Below are 16,688 nucleotides of genomic sequence, written 5' to 3'. Positions count from 1 at the left end.
CTGATGTATCGGTTACTCACTGATGGACAAACATAATCCATGCCTGACAATACAGAATAGCTAATTGATTTTTGAGTTCAGATCATAGATAAATAATTAACAGAAGTGCATCTTTCAAAGAGGTCAAGATGGCCGAGTTGGTCTAAGGCGCCAGTTTCAGGTACTGGTCCGAAAGGGCATGGGTTCGAATCCCATTCTTGACAAATATTTTGTCTTTTTTAATCACCGGCATTTCTCAAATTTTCGATCACCGGCTCAATCATTTTATCTTTTTTAATCCCCCTCATTTCTCCTTTTTATTTGTTTTTTTTCCGTTGTAGCACTCAAATTTGCATTTCTCCTTTTTATTTTTTTCTGACACTTAACAAACACCGTTGTAGCACTCAAATTTTCAATCGCCACAGGCACAAGCACGAAATTGACAATTATTTTATCTTTTTTAATCACCTGCATTTCTCTTTTTTATTTGTTTTTTTCTTACACTTAACAAACACCGTTGTAGCACTAAAATTTTCATACAACACAAGGCATAAGCACGAAATTCTTATTACAACTAGTCCAAACAAGATCACACATTGCATCGGACAGGATATTGAGAAGAACAGTTATTGATCAATGATCAAAGAGAGAGGCCGCATGAGTTCAGGATTACCCAAGAGGTCTGAAGGATTGAAGTCTCTCGTTTAATTCAACAACCAGAAGCTCGATGAGAGTAGGTACAGAAAAGCAACTACTAGTACCAATTACTTTGATGATTGCCTGTCCTTCATTCACCTTTTGAATCTTAAGAATCTGCTTCACAATCTTCTGCTCTTCCACAAAGAGAACTCAGAATGATCCTGCACCACACAACTCTAAGATGCAAAACAATATGTTTCACAGTTTCTCTAAAAGAAAGTACATGAACACAAAATTCTTGGACCCACAGAAGGAAGCCCCAAGAGTTGAAACTGAATCTTCATGAACCAGAAGATCATTCCCCTGCAGTTTTCTCATTCTTTTCATTGATGCAAAACTCTTCTTTTATTTGATTTACATCGCGATGTATACATATTGCCTCAAAACCTTTTTCCTCCTCAAGCTACAGCCTTGCACACACTTCCCTTGACTGTACAAGTATTTCCTATAAGAAATCTCTCCCTTTTGAGTTCTGAACATTTTCAGAGAACAAGTGAACCCAAAAACACCCCAAAAAGACAACACTTGATTTCTGAAGATCATCCAACCTAGCATTTGTTGTGAATCGGGTCAGATCCTCTCCGGACACGCCGCTTGCTCATCCTGTCGGGATCAAACACCGTCGATGGGGAAGAAGAACCCGTCGCCGCGGTGTTCTTCTCCGTCGACGTATCAAATCTTGCAGCTGCAGCAGCAGCAGCAGCAGTGACAGCAACAGCAGCATTGCCCTCTGCAAGCTTTCGCGGTTGCTCAGCCGACGAGGCATTTGCACTGCTTGTCTGTGCAAGAACACCCAGGCTTCGGACGGCAAGAACCTCCGGTGTGGAGGCAAGAAGAACAAGAACGACGAGAATGGCGAGCTGATGGCAGTGAGCACCCATTCTCAATCGCAATCAACCTCTCCTCTAGCTTGTGATCTAGCGACTGGAAAGAAAGTTAGCAGTTCTGTGCCTATCTGAACTTGAGACAGAAATGTGCAGGGGTGGAAGCTAAGGAAACTGTGAGCTGTTTGTGTCTGTAGATATAGGGCCTCTTGGATTTGCATCCATGATAGTGAAGAGTGAGATCTTGGTCCAAAAAGAGTAAAGCTCAAAGCGGATCGGCCTCAAGAGATCGCTTTATACCAACATGGCCATTGTGGCAAGCAAGCAACAAGGAATTATTCTCCAAAGTGAAAGAAACTGCACTATGCAAAATCGAAGGCTGTTTAGGTAGATTCTGCAGGAGTTGTTTTTCAAAGAAAAGGTACTCCCTCCATTTGAAAATATTTTACATAACGGAAATGGATTACATTTCCAGCTTCTTCTGTCATTAGACACAGCCATACTACACGATCTAGCGATACTACATGCATGCCATGAAACACATATATTTTTAGTTTAGTTATTAGTAAAAAAATTAATTATTGACTCTGCGGAAAACAAGGACGCCTCATATTTTCAAATCGAGGTAGTATCATTACAGCCCTTGTGAAGCCCAAGTTTATATTTGAAACAAAACTATGATACTCGTATTAATACTTTATGCTCCATCGCAGGGATACATCATCTTTGCATGAACTTTGGAAGCTTCTCTCTGAAGCAAGGCAACACGCTTCTCCATGCAAAACAGCACAGGGAAACACATCTCGTTGTGCTTTCTTTTTTACTGGTAGTAGTAGTTTCTTGTGCTGTAGCTATTGCTTTATTTCCCTTTTGTTCTTTCATCATTCCTGGCTTGTTCTGTACCGCCTCTCCTTTTGCTGTGGATTTAGTGGGGTCCCAAAGCAAGCAGCACCGTTCAAAGATCCAAAGGAGCAGCCACAATCGAAGGAAGGATCCATCTGATATTAAATCTAAGCAACATTCCATTCTTGTTCTTTCACTTTGTTCAGGACTTGGGGTAGATAATCCCTTCATTTGTTTAGCTTAAAGCATAAGCTTAAATAATGCAAGGTGGTATTATATATTATCTTGGTAAGTGATTAGTAAGATAAAATAAGGGACTTTTGACAACATTAAAAAAAGATAGATAGTTAACATGTTCAATGGTGTTACACGCTTGGAATTGGTAGCCACGGAACTTTTATTCTAGTTTGGATGACATGGTACCTATAGAATTTTGTGATAGAATTTATGTGATTTTGGAAATATTATTTTAGTAGATCATCTTATTGATAGAAGTTGGGGGTTTGTCCCATTATGCCTTTTTTTTTTTAAGTTTTTCTATGTTCACTTCTAACTTCTAAGACTTTTTGACTGTGTCCATAGATAGACTGGAGATAATCCATTTCCATTATCTAAAAAAGTTACTGCACTTTACCGTTTACCGATAGTTCTGTCATCTCATACGAAAATTGTGAGGTGGATTTTCGTATAGGACATACGAAAATTGTGAGGGTACTACTTTTATCACATAACACCGATCAATAAACATATCATAGTGTGGATTAATTGTTCACTAATTAATTACTTAATTCACATTGCTATCACTAATCCATCAAACTTAACCAATGCAATCGAGAGAGCAAACGCAGTCGTCTTAAGGATAGAGAAAACCATTCTGATAGAGACGAGTTCAGGTCATGTTTGGAAGGAATATTGTGAATTTCGTATAGGACATAAGAAAACCATTCCTTTCTCTCTCGAAACACAGCAGCCACACAACCGATTCGGACTCGGTCTCGCTGCTGCTTGCCTTGCTTCCTTGCCGCATGGCTCAGCCACCACCTCGGCCGACTCGGTCTCCATCCAAATATCCAATCCAACCGAGCCGCTACATACTGTGTTGCACAGAACGCGCACACACATGCATGTATCGAGTACTGTAGCAACCATATACTCTCTAATTTTTCTACAAGTTTCCTTCGCGAACCTCGATATCACAATCAGACAAAACAACCATTTCTAAACATAGATATCACAACCTGACCCATATTAATCACACACACTCACACCAAAATCTACATATATTCTTGAATCAATTCATTGATTAAATCATTCACACAACCAATTGATCATCACAAAATATTAATCATGACAACGATTTCACACAACCACAAAATGTTATAAGGATCAACAATATGCCCAAAGAATATATATCAACCATGGATCAGTAGAATATAGCACTGTTTTTTTATATAATCTTATAAAATGAACATTTATCTTCACATGGCATCCTTCTACAATTTCGTAATTCCTTAAAATGCCTACCTAATATCATTGGTGCAAATTCAACAGAAATTCCTATCAAAATTAGTCGTTGTAACATTATAGTTAGAAAATACTAATATTAAAGAACAGTAGTGTTTATTCAAAACTATTTCGATTTACTTCACGGAAATCTCATATATACATGTTCATAGATTTATCTTAAAAGTAACATTACAATATTTCGGATAAAAAATATTATTATAATATTGCAATGTGAGATGTAGACATTTGCAAGCTATACAGATTGGGTTAATGTTTAACATTTAAAAACGTACTTTGTTGAACTACTAGAGTGATATGCTCCCAGGTGATCAGTGGTAGATGGCATGTTTAGTTAATAGCATGGTCAACCTGTCAATAGAATAGTAACATCATTAAAAATAACTGGCAATATCTTGTGAGACTGGTGGATTGAAAAACAAAAAGTAGTTGGCAATCTCAATTAATTGCAAACTAAGGGGGCAGAGCAAATACGTATACAACCACGTACATTACGTGCATGGCTAAGATGCAAGACGTTATATAGGTTGAGAATAAAAATCCTATATTTCCATACTCTTTGTTATGCAAATGTTACATCAGAAGTTTTCACTAATCGGGATAAACAGCATTAGAAGTACAAGTACCATTTGAAATTCGTAAACTGACCCAAGTAGGGATGGCAATGGGGCGGGTCTGGGGCGGGTTGGGCTGGAACGGCCCTGCCCCCAACCCTCGACTTCTCCACCCAGCCCCGGCCCCGGGTGTAGTTGCGGGGCCAAATCAACCCCCACCCCTGGCCCCTTCGGGGCCCCGCTGTCGGAGGCGGCAAAGGCAGAGTCTCGCGGCGCCGCTAGCTCGCCGGCTCACCGCGCTTGCGCTCCGCTGCCCTGCTCACCGCCGCGTGGAGAAAGAAGGGAGAGGGGCGCGTGGCAGGAGGCTTGCGTGCGCCACCCGGTCGCCGGCTCGCCGCGCCCGCACGCTGCCCGTCGCGCTGACGGTCCGCCGCTCGTGCGCTGCTTGCCATGCTGCCCGTCCGCCACCGTGTGAAGACAGGAGGGATTGGGAGAGAGGCGAGAGGGAGATTGGAGGGCCGGAGGGACGGAGGGTAGAGCGCGAGATGGAGAGGCGCACTGGCGTGCTGGCCACGGTGGCTAAGGAGTGAGGAGGGTGAGTCTGAACTTGGGGGAGTGGGGGTGGGGTGTATTAGGGTTAGGGTTTTCACCAAGTTGAGTTGGGCTTAATGGGCTATATTTAGAGTTGGCACTATATTTAGAAGTCTAATATACCTCCTCTGGCCCAATTGCGGCCCTGGCCCTCACTCCCGCCAGGGTGGAAACTACACCCGACCCCGACCCTACGGGGGAAATTGCCATCCCTGGACCCAAGAGTCCAAGTTATCAGCAAAGTCAGCGCTCGGCAACCTTGTGTGGCCGCCCAAGCTCGACACGTTAGAGGTATTCAGCAACCTACAAAGAGTCCAAGTTAAAAATCTAGCTGAAATACATATGAGTTCAACTGACCCAAGCCTACAAAACATAGGCAAATCTAGGGATGGTCCTGGGAAAAAAAATCCTAGCCCGATTCATATATATACATATGTGAAAAGAAGCTTTTGAAAACAAAAAAGCTTGTTTTTAATATATTATGATGCACATTTGATCCGTTCATACTTTTAACTTGAAGATAAGAGATAAGCATAAGCATACCCAATCTGAAGCCACAGAGATCAACAAGATGGATCTATCGCCATATCTGATCTCGCCGCGTTCATATTCGAGGAAGAAGACTACCCTGTCGTTGACTATGTGGGGTGTTCCATGCCTCCAAGTCGATGATAACTAGACAGATTATCCTAAATATTGTATTTGTGTGATTCTGATGAATAAGAACAACACCGGCTTCGGCTAATAGGAGCAGGGCTATTACAAATAAAGGGCCTGAACCAGCATAAAAATCTTTGTCTCCGTATCGATTACCTCAATCTCGCGTAGACCCTGGCACCAACAATCCTTATATACTCTACAAATATTGTAGCCATGATCTACTTCGTCGACAACGCCTTTTACCATAATAAAGGACTAGAGTTTTCTCTCCGTTGGTGCACTTGAGGAGTTGAGGAATTTAGTCCACTCACTGTCATCCCGCCAATCTGGCATCCGCTTAAGCGTTGGGCCAAGCGGACATTCGACGTCCAGATTAAGCCCCACATGTGAGATCAACTGATCCATCCGTCCATGTGAGGTAGGACATGCGTGTCATTTTTAAAGTAAGAGAAAAGGCTATCTTGTGCAATTTGGCTAATGTGGCATGTGAGATTCTTAGCAAGCTTGTAGGGTTCAATATATACTTGGAAGTTGGGACACACTCCCTTAAACTACACACATAACAACATCGAAATCTTTTATCCTTTCAACTATTAAAAAAAGTACTTATGTACTCCACACAGTTTAAATAAAACAACATGATATCAATATAGCAATTTTTTTGCCTGCCTTAATACAACGAAATGATAATAGTGAAAACAATATAGGGCCTCACCGGTTGCCCAAAAACTTATTATAAGCCGTAGCAGCTTATTAGAAAAAAATATAATTTGTGTGTAAAACTAAAATTTATGTGTTTCCAGTGACTTAAAAGTCAATGCTGAAAAAAATACGTTAAAAATATTTTCAAATCAACTTTAAAATTAAAATTTTAAATTTAACTTTGGCTCAATCTTTTTGGGGACATCCGAGGCTAATTGTAATTTGCAATATCTGAATCATCCGGCCCAAATCTAGTACACACAACACAACACACAACGAGCGGCAGCAGCGTTGGGACGGCCGGCCGATTGTTAGGGTTAGGGTTTTAGAAAAACCCCCCGCGCGTGGACAGGCCCACGGGGGGATCATCCGACGGCCCACCCCACCTCCAAATCGGCTCAAACCCTGCGCCGGCGCGAATCTCAGCGCCGCCCGCTATATAAGCCCCCCGCTTCTCCCCCCCCTCTCCGCTCTCCTCCAGCTCCGCCTCCGACGCGCGCACGCCTCTCCCTCCCCTCCTCCTCCGCCTCGCCTCGCAGTGTGGAAGAAAGGAAGGAAGGCTAAAACCCTAGCGAGCGCGCGAGCGAGCGAGGGCTCTCTGCTTCCTTGCGATGACGGCGCCGGCGGACAAGGGGAAGAAGGCCAAGACCGACGCCGACGGCGGCGCCGCCGAGGAGAACGAGCAGATCGACGGCGCCCTCGTCCTCTCCATCGAGAAGCTCCAGGAGATCCAGGACGAGCTCGAGAAGGTGAGCCACCGCCCCCTCCTTCGCGTTTAGGAGCTAATCTTTTTTTTTTTTTGGGTGACATGGATGTGTCCTGTGGATTAGGCTGCGGGCGGGATGCGAGGGGGGGGGGGGGGGTTGGGAACCTGGGGCCGTGTCGAATTCGGGTGGAATTTAGCCTTTGGGGGTCTGTGATTGTGGTTGGGTGGAATTCTTCGCTCTCGCTACCGACCGTGTTGCGGAGGGTGCGGAACATTGGGGTATTAGGGCTGACAGAAAAAGGTTTGGGTGTTTGGCGAAAGGCGAATTCTGCTAGGAAGTTACAGGGATTGGGGTCGAAATTTAAGTGGTAGCATTAGAACACGATTGTGTGTTAATAGTGTTATTTTAGAGATATGCATGAAAGCTCTGCACGCAATCAATTTTACTAAGTAATGTAGAGTATCATGAGAACTTTGCATTGGTAAGTACACTGTGCTGTAGTATACTTGTAGAAGGTGTTATCATCAATACATGGGAGCAAATATTTCTAGATGGTCTCATACCGAATAAGATAGTGTGGTGCTATCATCAATACATGGGAGCAAATATTTTTAGATGGTCTCATACCGGATAAGATAGTGTTTTATATGTTGGTAACATGCTCCTAAGAGACAATATGCATATATATTTTTTTTTGTCGAATAGCGCCCGTCTTGTTTGACATCATAAAAACCCAACTTTTGGTTCCTTGTCCTACTTGTCGATTGCCATACCCTCGGATAGCACCGAGCTTGTTGATTAGTTCACAATCTGAATTGTTGGACAGCTCAATAGTATCAAGTTTGTAGTCATGTAGCTCACTACAGCTTCACCATTGAATCAGAATTATTTTGAATCCTGAGGGGTTTTATAGTTAGCACTGTATAATGTCCCAAACTGACCTTTTTTTTTTTTTGGTTACCGCCACCTAATATGGAGCTTCCGTGTATTTGTGTCTATTTGCCGTATCCTTTTCTCCTTTGTATTGTTGTCTAAGTTTAGTGACTGTCCATTCATTCTTGTGGCGTGTTGGCTGTCTAGAATATAGGAAGAGAAGATAGCGCGGTATGCTTATGTTAGTTTTATGTATTGTTTACAGGTCAATGAGGAAGCTAGTGACAAGGTTTTGGAGGTCGAGCAGAAATACAGTGAGATTCGCAGACCTGTCTATCTCCGAAGGAGTGACGTTATCCAAACAATCCCCGACTTCTGGCTGACAGCGGTTTGTGAACACCTCATTCCATAATAACGGGCCCCCCTGTTTTTTTGAAACCTAACATTCTTATAATCTTACCTATTTTTGTTATGTGCTGATTACAGTTTCTGAGTCATCCTCTACTTAGTGAGCTTTTGACCGAAGAGGATCAAAAGGTACCTTTGTTCTTTGTTGTTAATAAAATTAACTTTAGTATACTTGTACGTTTGTATGACCACAGAATGCAATTGGACAATACTTGCACATTTTTTAGATGCATTTAACTTATAAGTTTTTCTTTTGCCTTAATCGCAGATGTTCAAGTACCTGGAGTCTGTCGACGTGGATGATTCTAAAGATGTCAAGTCAGGCTACTCCATAACTCTTGTAAGTATCATTGCACACATGTATAGTTTTATGTTTCATGTTTTAGTTGTGCTTATGAACGTAATATGAACTGGCAGACCTTCTCCGAGAACCCGTACTTTGAAGACAAAGAGCTCACGAAGACATATGCCTTCGCTGATGACGGAACAACCACAATAAATGCTACTAGCATTAAGTGGAAAGAAGGAATGGTATTGTGCTCTTTTAAAAGCTGCTTCTAAGTGCTTGTATAGAAATGGCAAATCTAATATCTTTAATAATAATATACAGGAAATTGCAAATGGGAATGCCAAGAAGAAAGGGAGCAAGCGACCATTGGTTGAGGAAAGGTGAGTTTCTTCTGCCCATCTCTTGCCTCCAGCAGTATCATGTCTAATTGTTCCTCCAGTAATTCAAAACAATTTCTTGTCTTCACTTTACTTATTTCCAACTACATGCTGATGTTGAAGTATTTGATGCTTGTTTCCTATTTTGTAGTTAGTAGCTCTGCCATTATTCTGTTGGGTGGTTGTTTCAGGGTTAAAATAACTGTAAACGATTAGTGCTTTTACTTCCATATAGCTATTACTATATAAACAATTAAACACACAGTTATATTGTGTGCATCCTCTAGTAATTTGTGAAAAGATAAAGGGACTCTTTGAGCAGCGTTCTCTGCTACTGAACTCTTTCGCATTTGCTCAAGATTTGCACCAACCTTTCCATAGGTGTCATATCACTTAAGCGGGTGTTGATGCTTCAATTATACATGGTTACAAAATTGGGTTGGCATGATAACTATTAGAAGACTCTGCACTTCTGGATTTTGTATTCTGTTCTTCAAACTGTTTATTACTGCATGCTTATATTTATCTTTTAGTTAGTACAATTTTTCTTGTTGATTCACACTTAGTGCCCTGTTTCTGCGATTCTGTTATGATCCAAAATAATGTCGTGTAGATTACTTGTCACAGCATCACTATTGCTATAGGGATCAGAATTTAGTTTCTCTTTACATATTTCCTCTTAAGTTAATTGCTGTTCTTTGGATTTCCTTTAATTATTAGTTTTTATCCTTTGGGATCTACCGCTTCTATATATGGAGGCCATTGTTACCATTATTGTTAAGAAAGATCAATCTAGCTGCCCGCCTGACCATCTTCCTGGCTGTGTTTTCACCCTATTATCTAGGTTGATAACAATTCACTTGAAACATTGCTTATTCCTAGTACGAGCAAACTTCATTGTGGGCAATGATACCTTTCAAGTTATCACATTATTATTCATTCAGCTTTGTTAATGATGGATTGCAGAGACTATGTTCTCGACAAGTACTTTCTGATATTCTTATTTTTCCTATGTAATATATGACTTTTTTGGCATTAATTTTAAATCTTGTCCTGTGGTCATGGGTGGTGCCCTGCCAAAACAACGTTTTCTGTTGGACTCCTTGTTGCATGCTTGATGTATTTTTTTATATATACAAAATCGTAAATCAGAAAAAATATGTGAAAATCTTCTGTTCTGCCTTTCTTGCAGTTTCTTCACCTGGTTTACTGATACAGAGCACAAGAGTCTTGCTGATGGTGTGCAAGATGAGGTAACCAATTTGTGTCTAACCTGTCCTTCTGTTAAGAAAAAGCTTTCTTGATGTTCTTTTATTCCTCGAGCATGTTTTCTTAGCTTTTAATCTTGCAGGTGGCTGAGATCATCAAGGAAGACCTGTGGCCCAATCCATTGAAGTATTTCAATAATGTTGGTGACTATTTTTTATGAATCATTTTATTTCATATCCTGTGTTTGGGGCTTTGGACCTTATAGATCTGTCATTGCAGGAGGCTGAAGAGTTAGGAGAGGATGACGACGAAGAGGTAATAATTTCTTAATGCAACATGATGGTGTTCTTATGATTCTAGGAAAGAGAGAATCATATGCTTGGCTTAATTTGGGTACACATGTTGTAGCACTACATTTCCATGCAAAAATCTAAATACTGGCTACTAGAGTAGCAATTAACTAGTCACATGCAAGACCATTTTGTACTTTGAATTGAAAGCAGGAATGCAAGTGCTTTTTTTTTTTGTTCTTTTTATCTGCTTCACCTTCGATGTTGACTTATTTCTACCTTTTTACCTGGTTGTTTGCAGGGGTCTGATGCTGATGAGGGTGAAGAGGATGAGGAGGAGGAGAACTGAGTCTAGGATGTCAGATTGCGATGGTGCCGATCGTCTGCATTTTGTGGATGCTGTCACTCTGAAGGGCGAAGTTGCGTGACCCTCGGTTGCTTCTTTCTTTTTTCTTTTTGATGACTTAGCTGGAACCCTTAGGAACTGTTTAATGCCTTATGGAGTCCGTCGTATTTTCGACTCAAAGGAGACACCTCTATATCATAATCTGCGTATAACCATGGAAGACATTTTAACCTGCTGATGTGTGGTTCATTGCGCTGCCTCTGGTGCTGTAGGGTGTTCGTTCCTTTGTGCTCTCTGTCTTTTTTTTTTTTTTTTGTGTGTGTGTGGTCGCGCTGGCATTGTTGCCAGTCTGATGGGCTGTTATTTCTCCCCCTAGAAAGAGTGAAAAACCTGGCTTGTGATCATTGTTTACGAAACCGTGCGGGTATCTCATGGTTATCTCGGTTATTACATACTGTAATTTTCTCAATTTTTGAAACCATGATATATCTCGCGATAACCGCGTGGTTTTCGTGGTAACCGTCAAACCACACGGTGGTAACCACCCCAAACAGTTTGGTAAAACCTGACTTGTGATTGACTTCCTGCATGTGAACTGATGAACCTTTGTAGGGTTCAGAGTTGGGATTTTCAGTCGCCGATCGTAGTAGGGTTGGTGAATGTTCCATCCAAAGGTGGAGGTCCCGATCGCTTATCTTCCGGCACTGTAGCATAGCTTTAACTCATCACTCTTGTGTCACTCTCATACAGATCACTCATCCCGCTTTTGCCAATGCCATACAGGGAAGGTAACGTGCCTATTTTTTTATTTATTTTTACACTGGAGAGACGTTAATGGGGGCATGTAATTTGGTACTACTACCATACGTAGAAAATAGGACGAGGATGATCCGCTGGAGAGCCTGGATGGTGATGAAGGCCTAACGTTCCAGTAATAAATGCTATTGTGTGCTAACCTACTCTTTAGCTCCAAGCCTCCAACCGATAGTTTTGGCACGATATTTGTGGTTTCTAAAGTTAACTAATACTACAATGTAAGTAATTTTTTTTAGATAAAAAGATATTGTCAAACTAATTTTGGAAAGCATGAAGCACAAAATTAGAATGTGAGCTTAAAAAGGTACTCCTATAATGAGAAATATAGATGGTAAACCTGCCACTCAATAGCAAATACAACAAAAAAAAAGTGGAGAAATATCCAGTTTTACATCTTCACCGTAATATGCGCAAATCTCGCTTGCTAGTTGATATGAATACGTATGTGAAAAACCTCACTCGTGTAAATACGTCTATACCAACATGAATACATCCGTACAGATATCATATAATCAATACTACTTGATATGAACAAATCCGTATATATATATATATATATATATATATATATATATATATATATATATATATATGTACACCACCAATTAATACCAGTACATCTAATAGCCGAGTAGTAAATGCCACATTCAACCCCATCCAAAAATTCACCCCATGCTTACCTGGCAGCAAAATAAAGGGATAGGATCAAGCCAAACTTCAAGCCACAATTCCCCAAACCGATAAAACCATCTCCCACTGTCATACGAATTGATTAAAAAAAAAAAACCATCTCCCGCTGTCTTACGAACAGATTAAAAACAAAAAAAAAACATCTCCCGCTGTCATACGAACAGATTAAAAACAAAAAAGGATTAAAAAAAACATCTCCCGCTGTCATACGAACAGATTAAAAACAAAAAAGGATTAAAAAAAACATCCCTGTGCCTCTGCCGGTGGGCCAGCCACACGCCTTCAACCTCTGAACCACCACCATCACCCCTCCTCGCCCTCTTTAAAACCCCACAACTTTCCCTCTCCAAAATCTTCATCTCCTCCTCCTCTGCAAATCCGCGCGCGTGCTCGTCTTCTTCCTCTTCCTTCTCTCGCTCTCTCTCTCCCTCCTCGAGGCCGCGACGCGTACGACGGCAATGGAGGAAGGCCGCCGTGGCGACCGCGAGGGGAAGAGCGCGGCCGGGTGGACCGCCCTGTCGACGACGAAGACGACGCTGGAGGAGAAGCGGCGGCTGCAGGCCAACGGGAGCGTCGGCGGCGACGCCGGGACGAGTGGCTTCCGGAGGATCGTGCGGCTGTTCTTCGCCTGCATGGTGGCCGGCGGCATCCAGTACGGCTGGGCGCTGCAGCTGTCCCTCCTCTCGCCCTACTCTCAGGTTAGCTACTCTCCCACATGCCTCTCTCTCTTCCTCTTCGTTTACCTTGGCTTTGCTCTCCATTGGAGCGTCCATGTTTTGTAACATTTAGCTCGTGTTCTTGGCGGTTAATAATTTCTTGGTGCTGTGTTCCTATCTTGTTTTTGCTTATTATTAATCTTTGTTTGACTGCAGACTCTCGGGATTTCCCACTCGTACGTTTCCCTGACATGGATCTGCGGACCAATCGCTGGATTTGTGGTGCGTGATTTCCACACGAGTTCATCATGCAAAAACAAAACAAAAGAAAAACAAATCCTGTTTTTAAGGGAATTGTCATAAAAGGGTCAAACGAAGAACCGTTTCATATCGAGTATATATGTTATTTCTTCAATATCCAAATCTACAATAAATGCATGGGATTCACTGCGTATTTTTTTCCACTCCAAGTCATAAAATAAATGCAAAATTTGATGAAAAATAGGTAAGTAGTATATGAGATAAATGTGCTCATTTATTTCTACCGTCAGGTGCAACCCATCGTCGGTTACTACAGTGACAGATGCACCATGAAGATGGGCCGCAGGAGGCCTTTCATCCTTGTTGGCTGCCTCATCATCTGCATCTCCGTAAGCTCATACCAAACACAACGAACTCACTTCATGCTATTGTTTTTCTCTTCCATCTAGATCTTACCTATATGATTATATCAGACAAAGATATCATGTTTCATCATGGTTTTTTTTTTCTCTTTGTTGATTGATCAGGTCATGATCATCGGTTTCTCGGCGGACATTGGACGTCACCTCGGTGACACCAAAGAGCACTGCAGGTCTGATCTTATCTCCCTTGTGTAGCGATGTTTGTATTTGAGCATGTTTATTTGTGATACGAAATGTTCCATGTTTTGTTGCACACAGCACGTACACGGGTCCTCGCTGGTCGGCCGCCATGGTGTACATTGTTGGCTTCTGGTTCCTTGACTTCGCTAACAACACTGTCCAGGTAGTAGCATACAATATCTATCATCCATCACGCACTCAGATTGATCAATGTTTCTGAAATTTTAAGCAAACACGAATGCGCACGAACTTCTGAATTCTGATCATAATTTTGCTGATTCTCAGGGGCCGGCTCGTGCCATGATGGCTGATCTGTCAGGTGAGCTATTTATCCATCCATGTACCATGTTACGGTCTTGCGATATTCATCAAACTTGTAATGGTACAACTAATTTGATCCATTGATCGATTGTATGATTGCTTAATTTGCAGCTGGACACCATGGCCCCAACGTCGGCCAGTCGATCTTCTCCCTGTGGATGGCTATCGGCAGCGTCCTCGGCTACTTGTCCGGCGCCAACGGGAAATGGCACGAGTGAGTCATCTACAAAAATCATCTTTCATTTTTTGTCCTCTTTACTTCTCAAGCATTTGTGCCGTGTTGGCTAACTATGGTGTTCGTTCGATCGCGCCATTCGTCAGATGGTTCCCATGGCTGAAAACCGCGGCGTGCTGCGACGCCTGCGCGAACCTCAAGGGCGCCTTCTTCACCGCCGTGGTGAGCACTAAACTACTACTCCGTACTCCCTCCATCCCATAAAAACCAACTACTGAATGTGACAGTTTCGTAGTCCGATTTATTTTTTGTGGGATGGGGAAGTATACGATATATTTTGTGATACTGAATTGTTCTATGGTTGGTTTAATGATGCTTAACGTTGCTTTCTTTTGCTTAATCACTAGCTACTCATCGTCGTCAGCATGACGGTGACGATGTACCTCGCCGACGAGATGCCGCTGGACAAGCAGGACGTCGACACCTCCGGCGGCGGCGGGTGCGCCGTGTTCGTCGACCTCTTCAAGAGCCTCAGGAACCTGCCCCCCGCCATGTTCAAAGTGCTCGCCGTCACGGCCGTCACCTGGGTACGTACCGTACCGTTGCACAAATATCGTGCCTCCGTGTCGTCATCAAGTTAATTTAGATCTCTCCTATATACGTCGTTCTTCCGCGTTTGGTTACCGATGCACTCGCTCACCGATTCGATCATACGAAAAAGTCGCTGATCTGCACGTAAAATTTTCTCTTTTTTTTTTTTTTTTTTTTTGCAGCTGTCGTGGTTCCCCTTCATCCAGTACAACACCGACTGGATGGGACGGGAGATCTACCACGGCGAGCCGCAGGGCACGGCGGCCAAGGCCGACGTGTACGACGCCGGCGTCAGGGAGGGCGCCATGGGCCTGCTCTTCTGCTCCGTCGCGCTCGGCGTCACCTCCTTCGTGATCCCCAAGCTCTGCCGCAGGCTGACGTCCAAGGTGGTCTGGTCCATCAGCAACTTCCTCGTGTTCGCGCTCATGGCGGTGATGGTCGCCGTCGGCATGGTGTCCATGAGAGGGTACCGGCCGTCGCTCGCCGCCGGACTCACCGGGCCGGACCCGACGCTCAAGGCCGTCGCGCTCGTCGTCTTCGCGCTCATCGGCATCCCCCAGGCCGTATGTGTTGTGTTTTTCATGTCCATTTCTTTCTCTGAATTTTAGTTGCTCCTTGTGGTTGCTTGCATTGCTTATTACTGTTTGCTGCAATGATCTTTGCAGGTGTTGTTCAGTGTTCCATGGGCCGTCGCTTCTGAGGTTACTGCTGAGGAGGGTGGCGGCCAAGGTATATCTCTTCATCTAATTCCTTTGAAATTTTTTACACTTTTGCCTCCATATTTGCTGGAGTGATAAAATCCTGGTTTCTTGGATTGATTGCTCAGGTCTTGCCATTGGTGTCCTCAACATTGCCATTGTTGTCCCACAGGTAAGATTAAGAGCTGTGTCATCATCTAGAAATTTGTTTTTCAAATATGACTTTTTTTTCTTTCAGGCACTAATTCTCATTTCGTTGTTGCTCTTGTCATCAGCTGGTGATCGCGCTCACCGCCGGCCCGATCGACGGCGCCTTCAACAAGGGGAACACGCCGGCGTTCGGCATCGGCGGCGCCTTCGCCTTCATCTGTGGAGTCCTTGCGCTCATCTGGCTACCAAAGACAAGGGGTGTGTCCAACGCCGCCGTCGTCGCCGGCGGTCACTAGTGCGAAACTCCATCAAAGGCACCACCCGGCCGGCCTATCGCCGATCGATGTGCCATGAATTGGGAGTGCATGAGACTCTGAAAATTTTCGCTACAAACTCAATGTTGATTCGTTCGCTGTGTTGTCCTTAGTTTTTTTTTTCCCTACTCGTTCATGTCCATGTGAGAGTGTTAAGCCGTAGAGGACAAACAGGAATTTTCCTGGCTGCCTTGTTTATTGGCAGATCTCAGGAAACCCAAATATTTTAAGATGAAGAATTGTTCTCTCTGCTTTAGAGTGGTAGCAGCTTCTGAACAACGAGAAAAAAAAAAGAAGACATTTGCATGACAGTTTGTTACTTTGTCTGGTCCACTGATTTGGATATTATTATTGACATCTTATAATAATTTCCTCTACTAATAGGATATACTATATAGCAGAGCAATAAGTAGTTTCAACTTTCAACTGAAACAAACAGTTATGATCTTTAGTGAATTTAGGTAAGTTTTATCCATGTTGGAATTTGAGTGTTTGGCCATGCTAGCCATCTGCATCTACACATGGATATGCCAACTAAT

General features: G+C 42.9%; 2 protein-coding genes and 1 non-coding gene across 3 annotated transcripts; all 3 read left to right on the top strand.

Moving 5' to 3' along the window:
* The first annotated feature begins 122 nt into the window (after positions 1-122).
* Positions 123-203, top strand: TRNAL-CAG (transfer RNA leucine (anticodon CAG)). The gene has a single exon. It is a non-coding gene; the product is annotated as a tRNA-Leu (tRNA).
* Positions 204-6,843: 6,640 nt separating this feature from the next.
* LOC4329757 (NAP1-related protein 2-like) lies at positions 6,844-11,359 on the top strand. Its single transcript, NM_001416693.1, has 10 exons — positions 6,844-7,125; positions 8,222-8,344; positions 8,443-8,493; positions 8,633-8,704; positions 8,782-8,895; positions 8,975-9,033; positions 10,223-10,283; positions 10,382-10,438; positions 10,519-10,554; positions 10,831-11,359. Exons 1-10 carry the CDS (start codon positions 6,988-6,990, stop codon positions 10,876-10,878), a joined length of 759 nt encoding a protein of 252 aa, NP_001403622.1. The 5' UTR covers positions 6,844-6,987; the 3' UTR covers positions 10,879-11,359.
* Positions 11,360-12,738: 1,379 nt separating this feature from the next.
* Positions 12,739-16,460, top strand: LOC4329756 (sucrose transport protein SUT5-like). The gene is made up of 13 exons (NM_001401884.1): positions 12,739-13,079; positions 13,254-13,319; positions 13,589-13,687; positions 13,826-13,890; positions 13,979-14,063; positions 14,186-14,219; positions 14,333-14,435; positions 14,543-14,618; positions 14,804-14,983; positions 15,170-15,550; positions 15,653-15,716; positions 15,814-15,857; positions 15,961-16,460. Exons 1-13 carry the CDS (start codon positions 12,840-12,842, stop codon positions 16,129-16,131), a joined length of 1,608 nt encoding a protein of 535 aa, NP_001388813.1. The 5' UTR covers positions 12,739-12,839; the 3' UTR covers positions 16,132-16,460.
* The last annotated feature ends 228 nt before the right edge of the window (positions 16,461-16,688 follow it).

This window comes from Oryza sativa, chromosome 2 (assembly GCF_034140825.1).
Source record: "Oryza sativa Japonica Group chromosome 2, ASM3414082v1".
Lineage (NCBI taxonomy): Eukaryota > Viridiplantae > Streptophyta > Magnoliopsida > Poales > Poaceae > Oryza > Oryza sativa.
This window is presented reverse-complemented; position numbering and strand designations above follow the sequence as displayed.

Bases quoted from the DNA above. Each gene is read 5' to 3' on its own strand.
- LOC4329757 (NM_001416693.1), top strand. From the start codon at position 6,988: ATGACGGCGCCGGCGGACAAGGGGAAGAAGGCCAAGACCGACGCCGAC. The intron at 7,126-8,221 runs GTGAGCCACCGC...TATTGTTTACAG, and splicing joins TCCAGGACGAGCTCGAGAAG to GTCAATGAGGAAGCTAGTGA. The intron at 8,705-8,781 runs GTAAGTATCATT...ATGAACTGGCAG, and splicing joins CAGGCTACTCCATAACTCTT to ACCTTCTCCGAGAACCCGTA.
- LOC4329756 (NM_001401884.1), top strand. From the start codon at position 12,840: ATGGAGGAAGGCCGCCGTGGCGACCGCGAGGGGAAGAGCGCGGCCGGG. The intron at 15,551-15,652 runs GTATGTGTTGTG...TGATCTTTGCAG, and splicing joins TCATCGGCATCCCCCAGGCC to GTGTTGTTCAGTGTTCCATG. The intron at 15,717-15,813 runs GTATATCTCTTC...TTGATTGCTCAG, and splicing joins TGAGGAGGGTGGCGGCCAAG to GTCTTGCCATTGGTGTCCTC.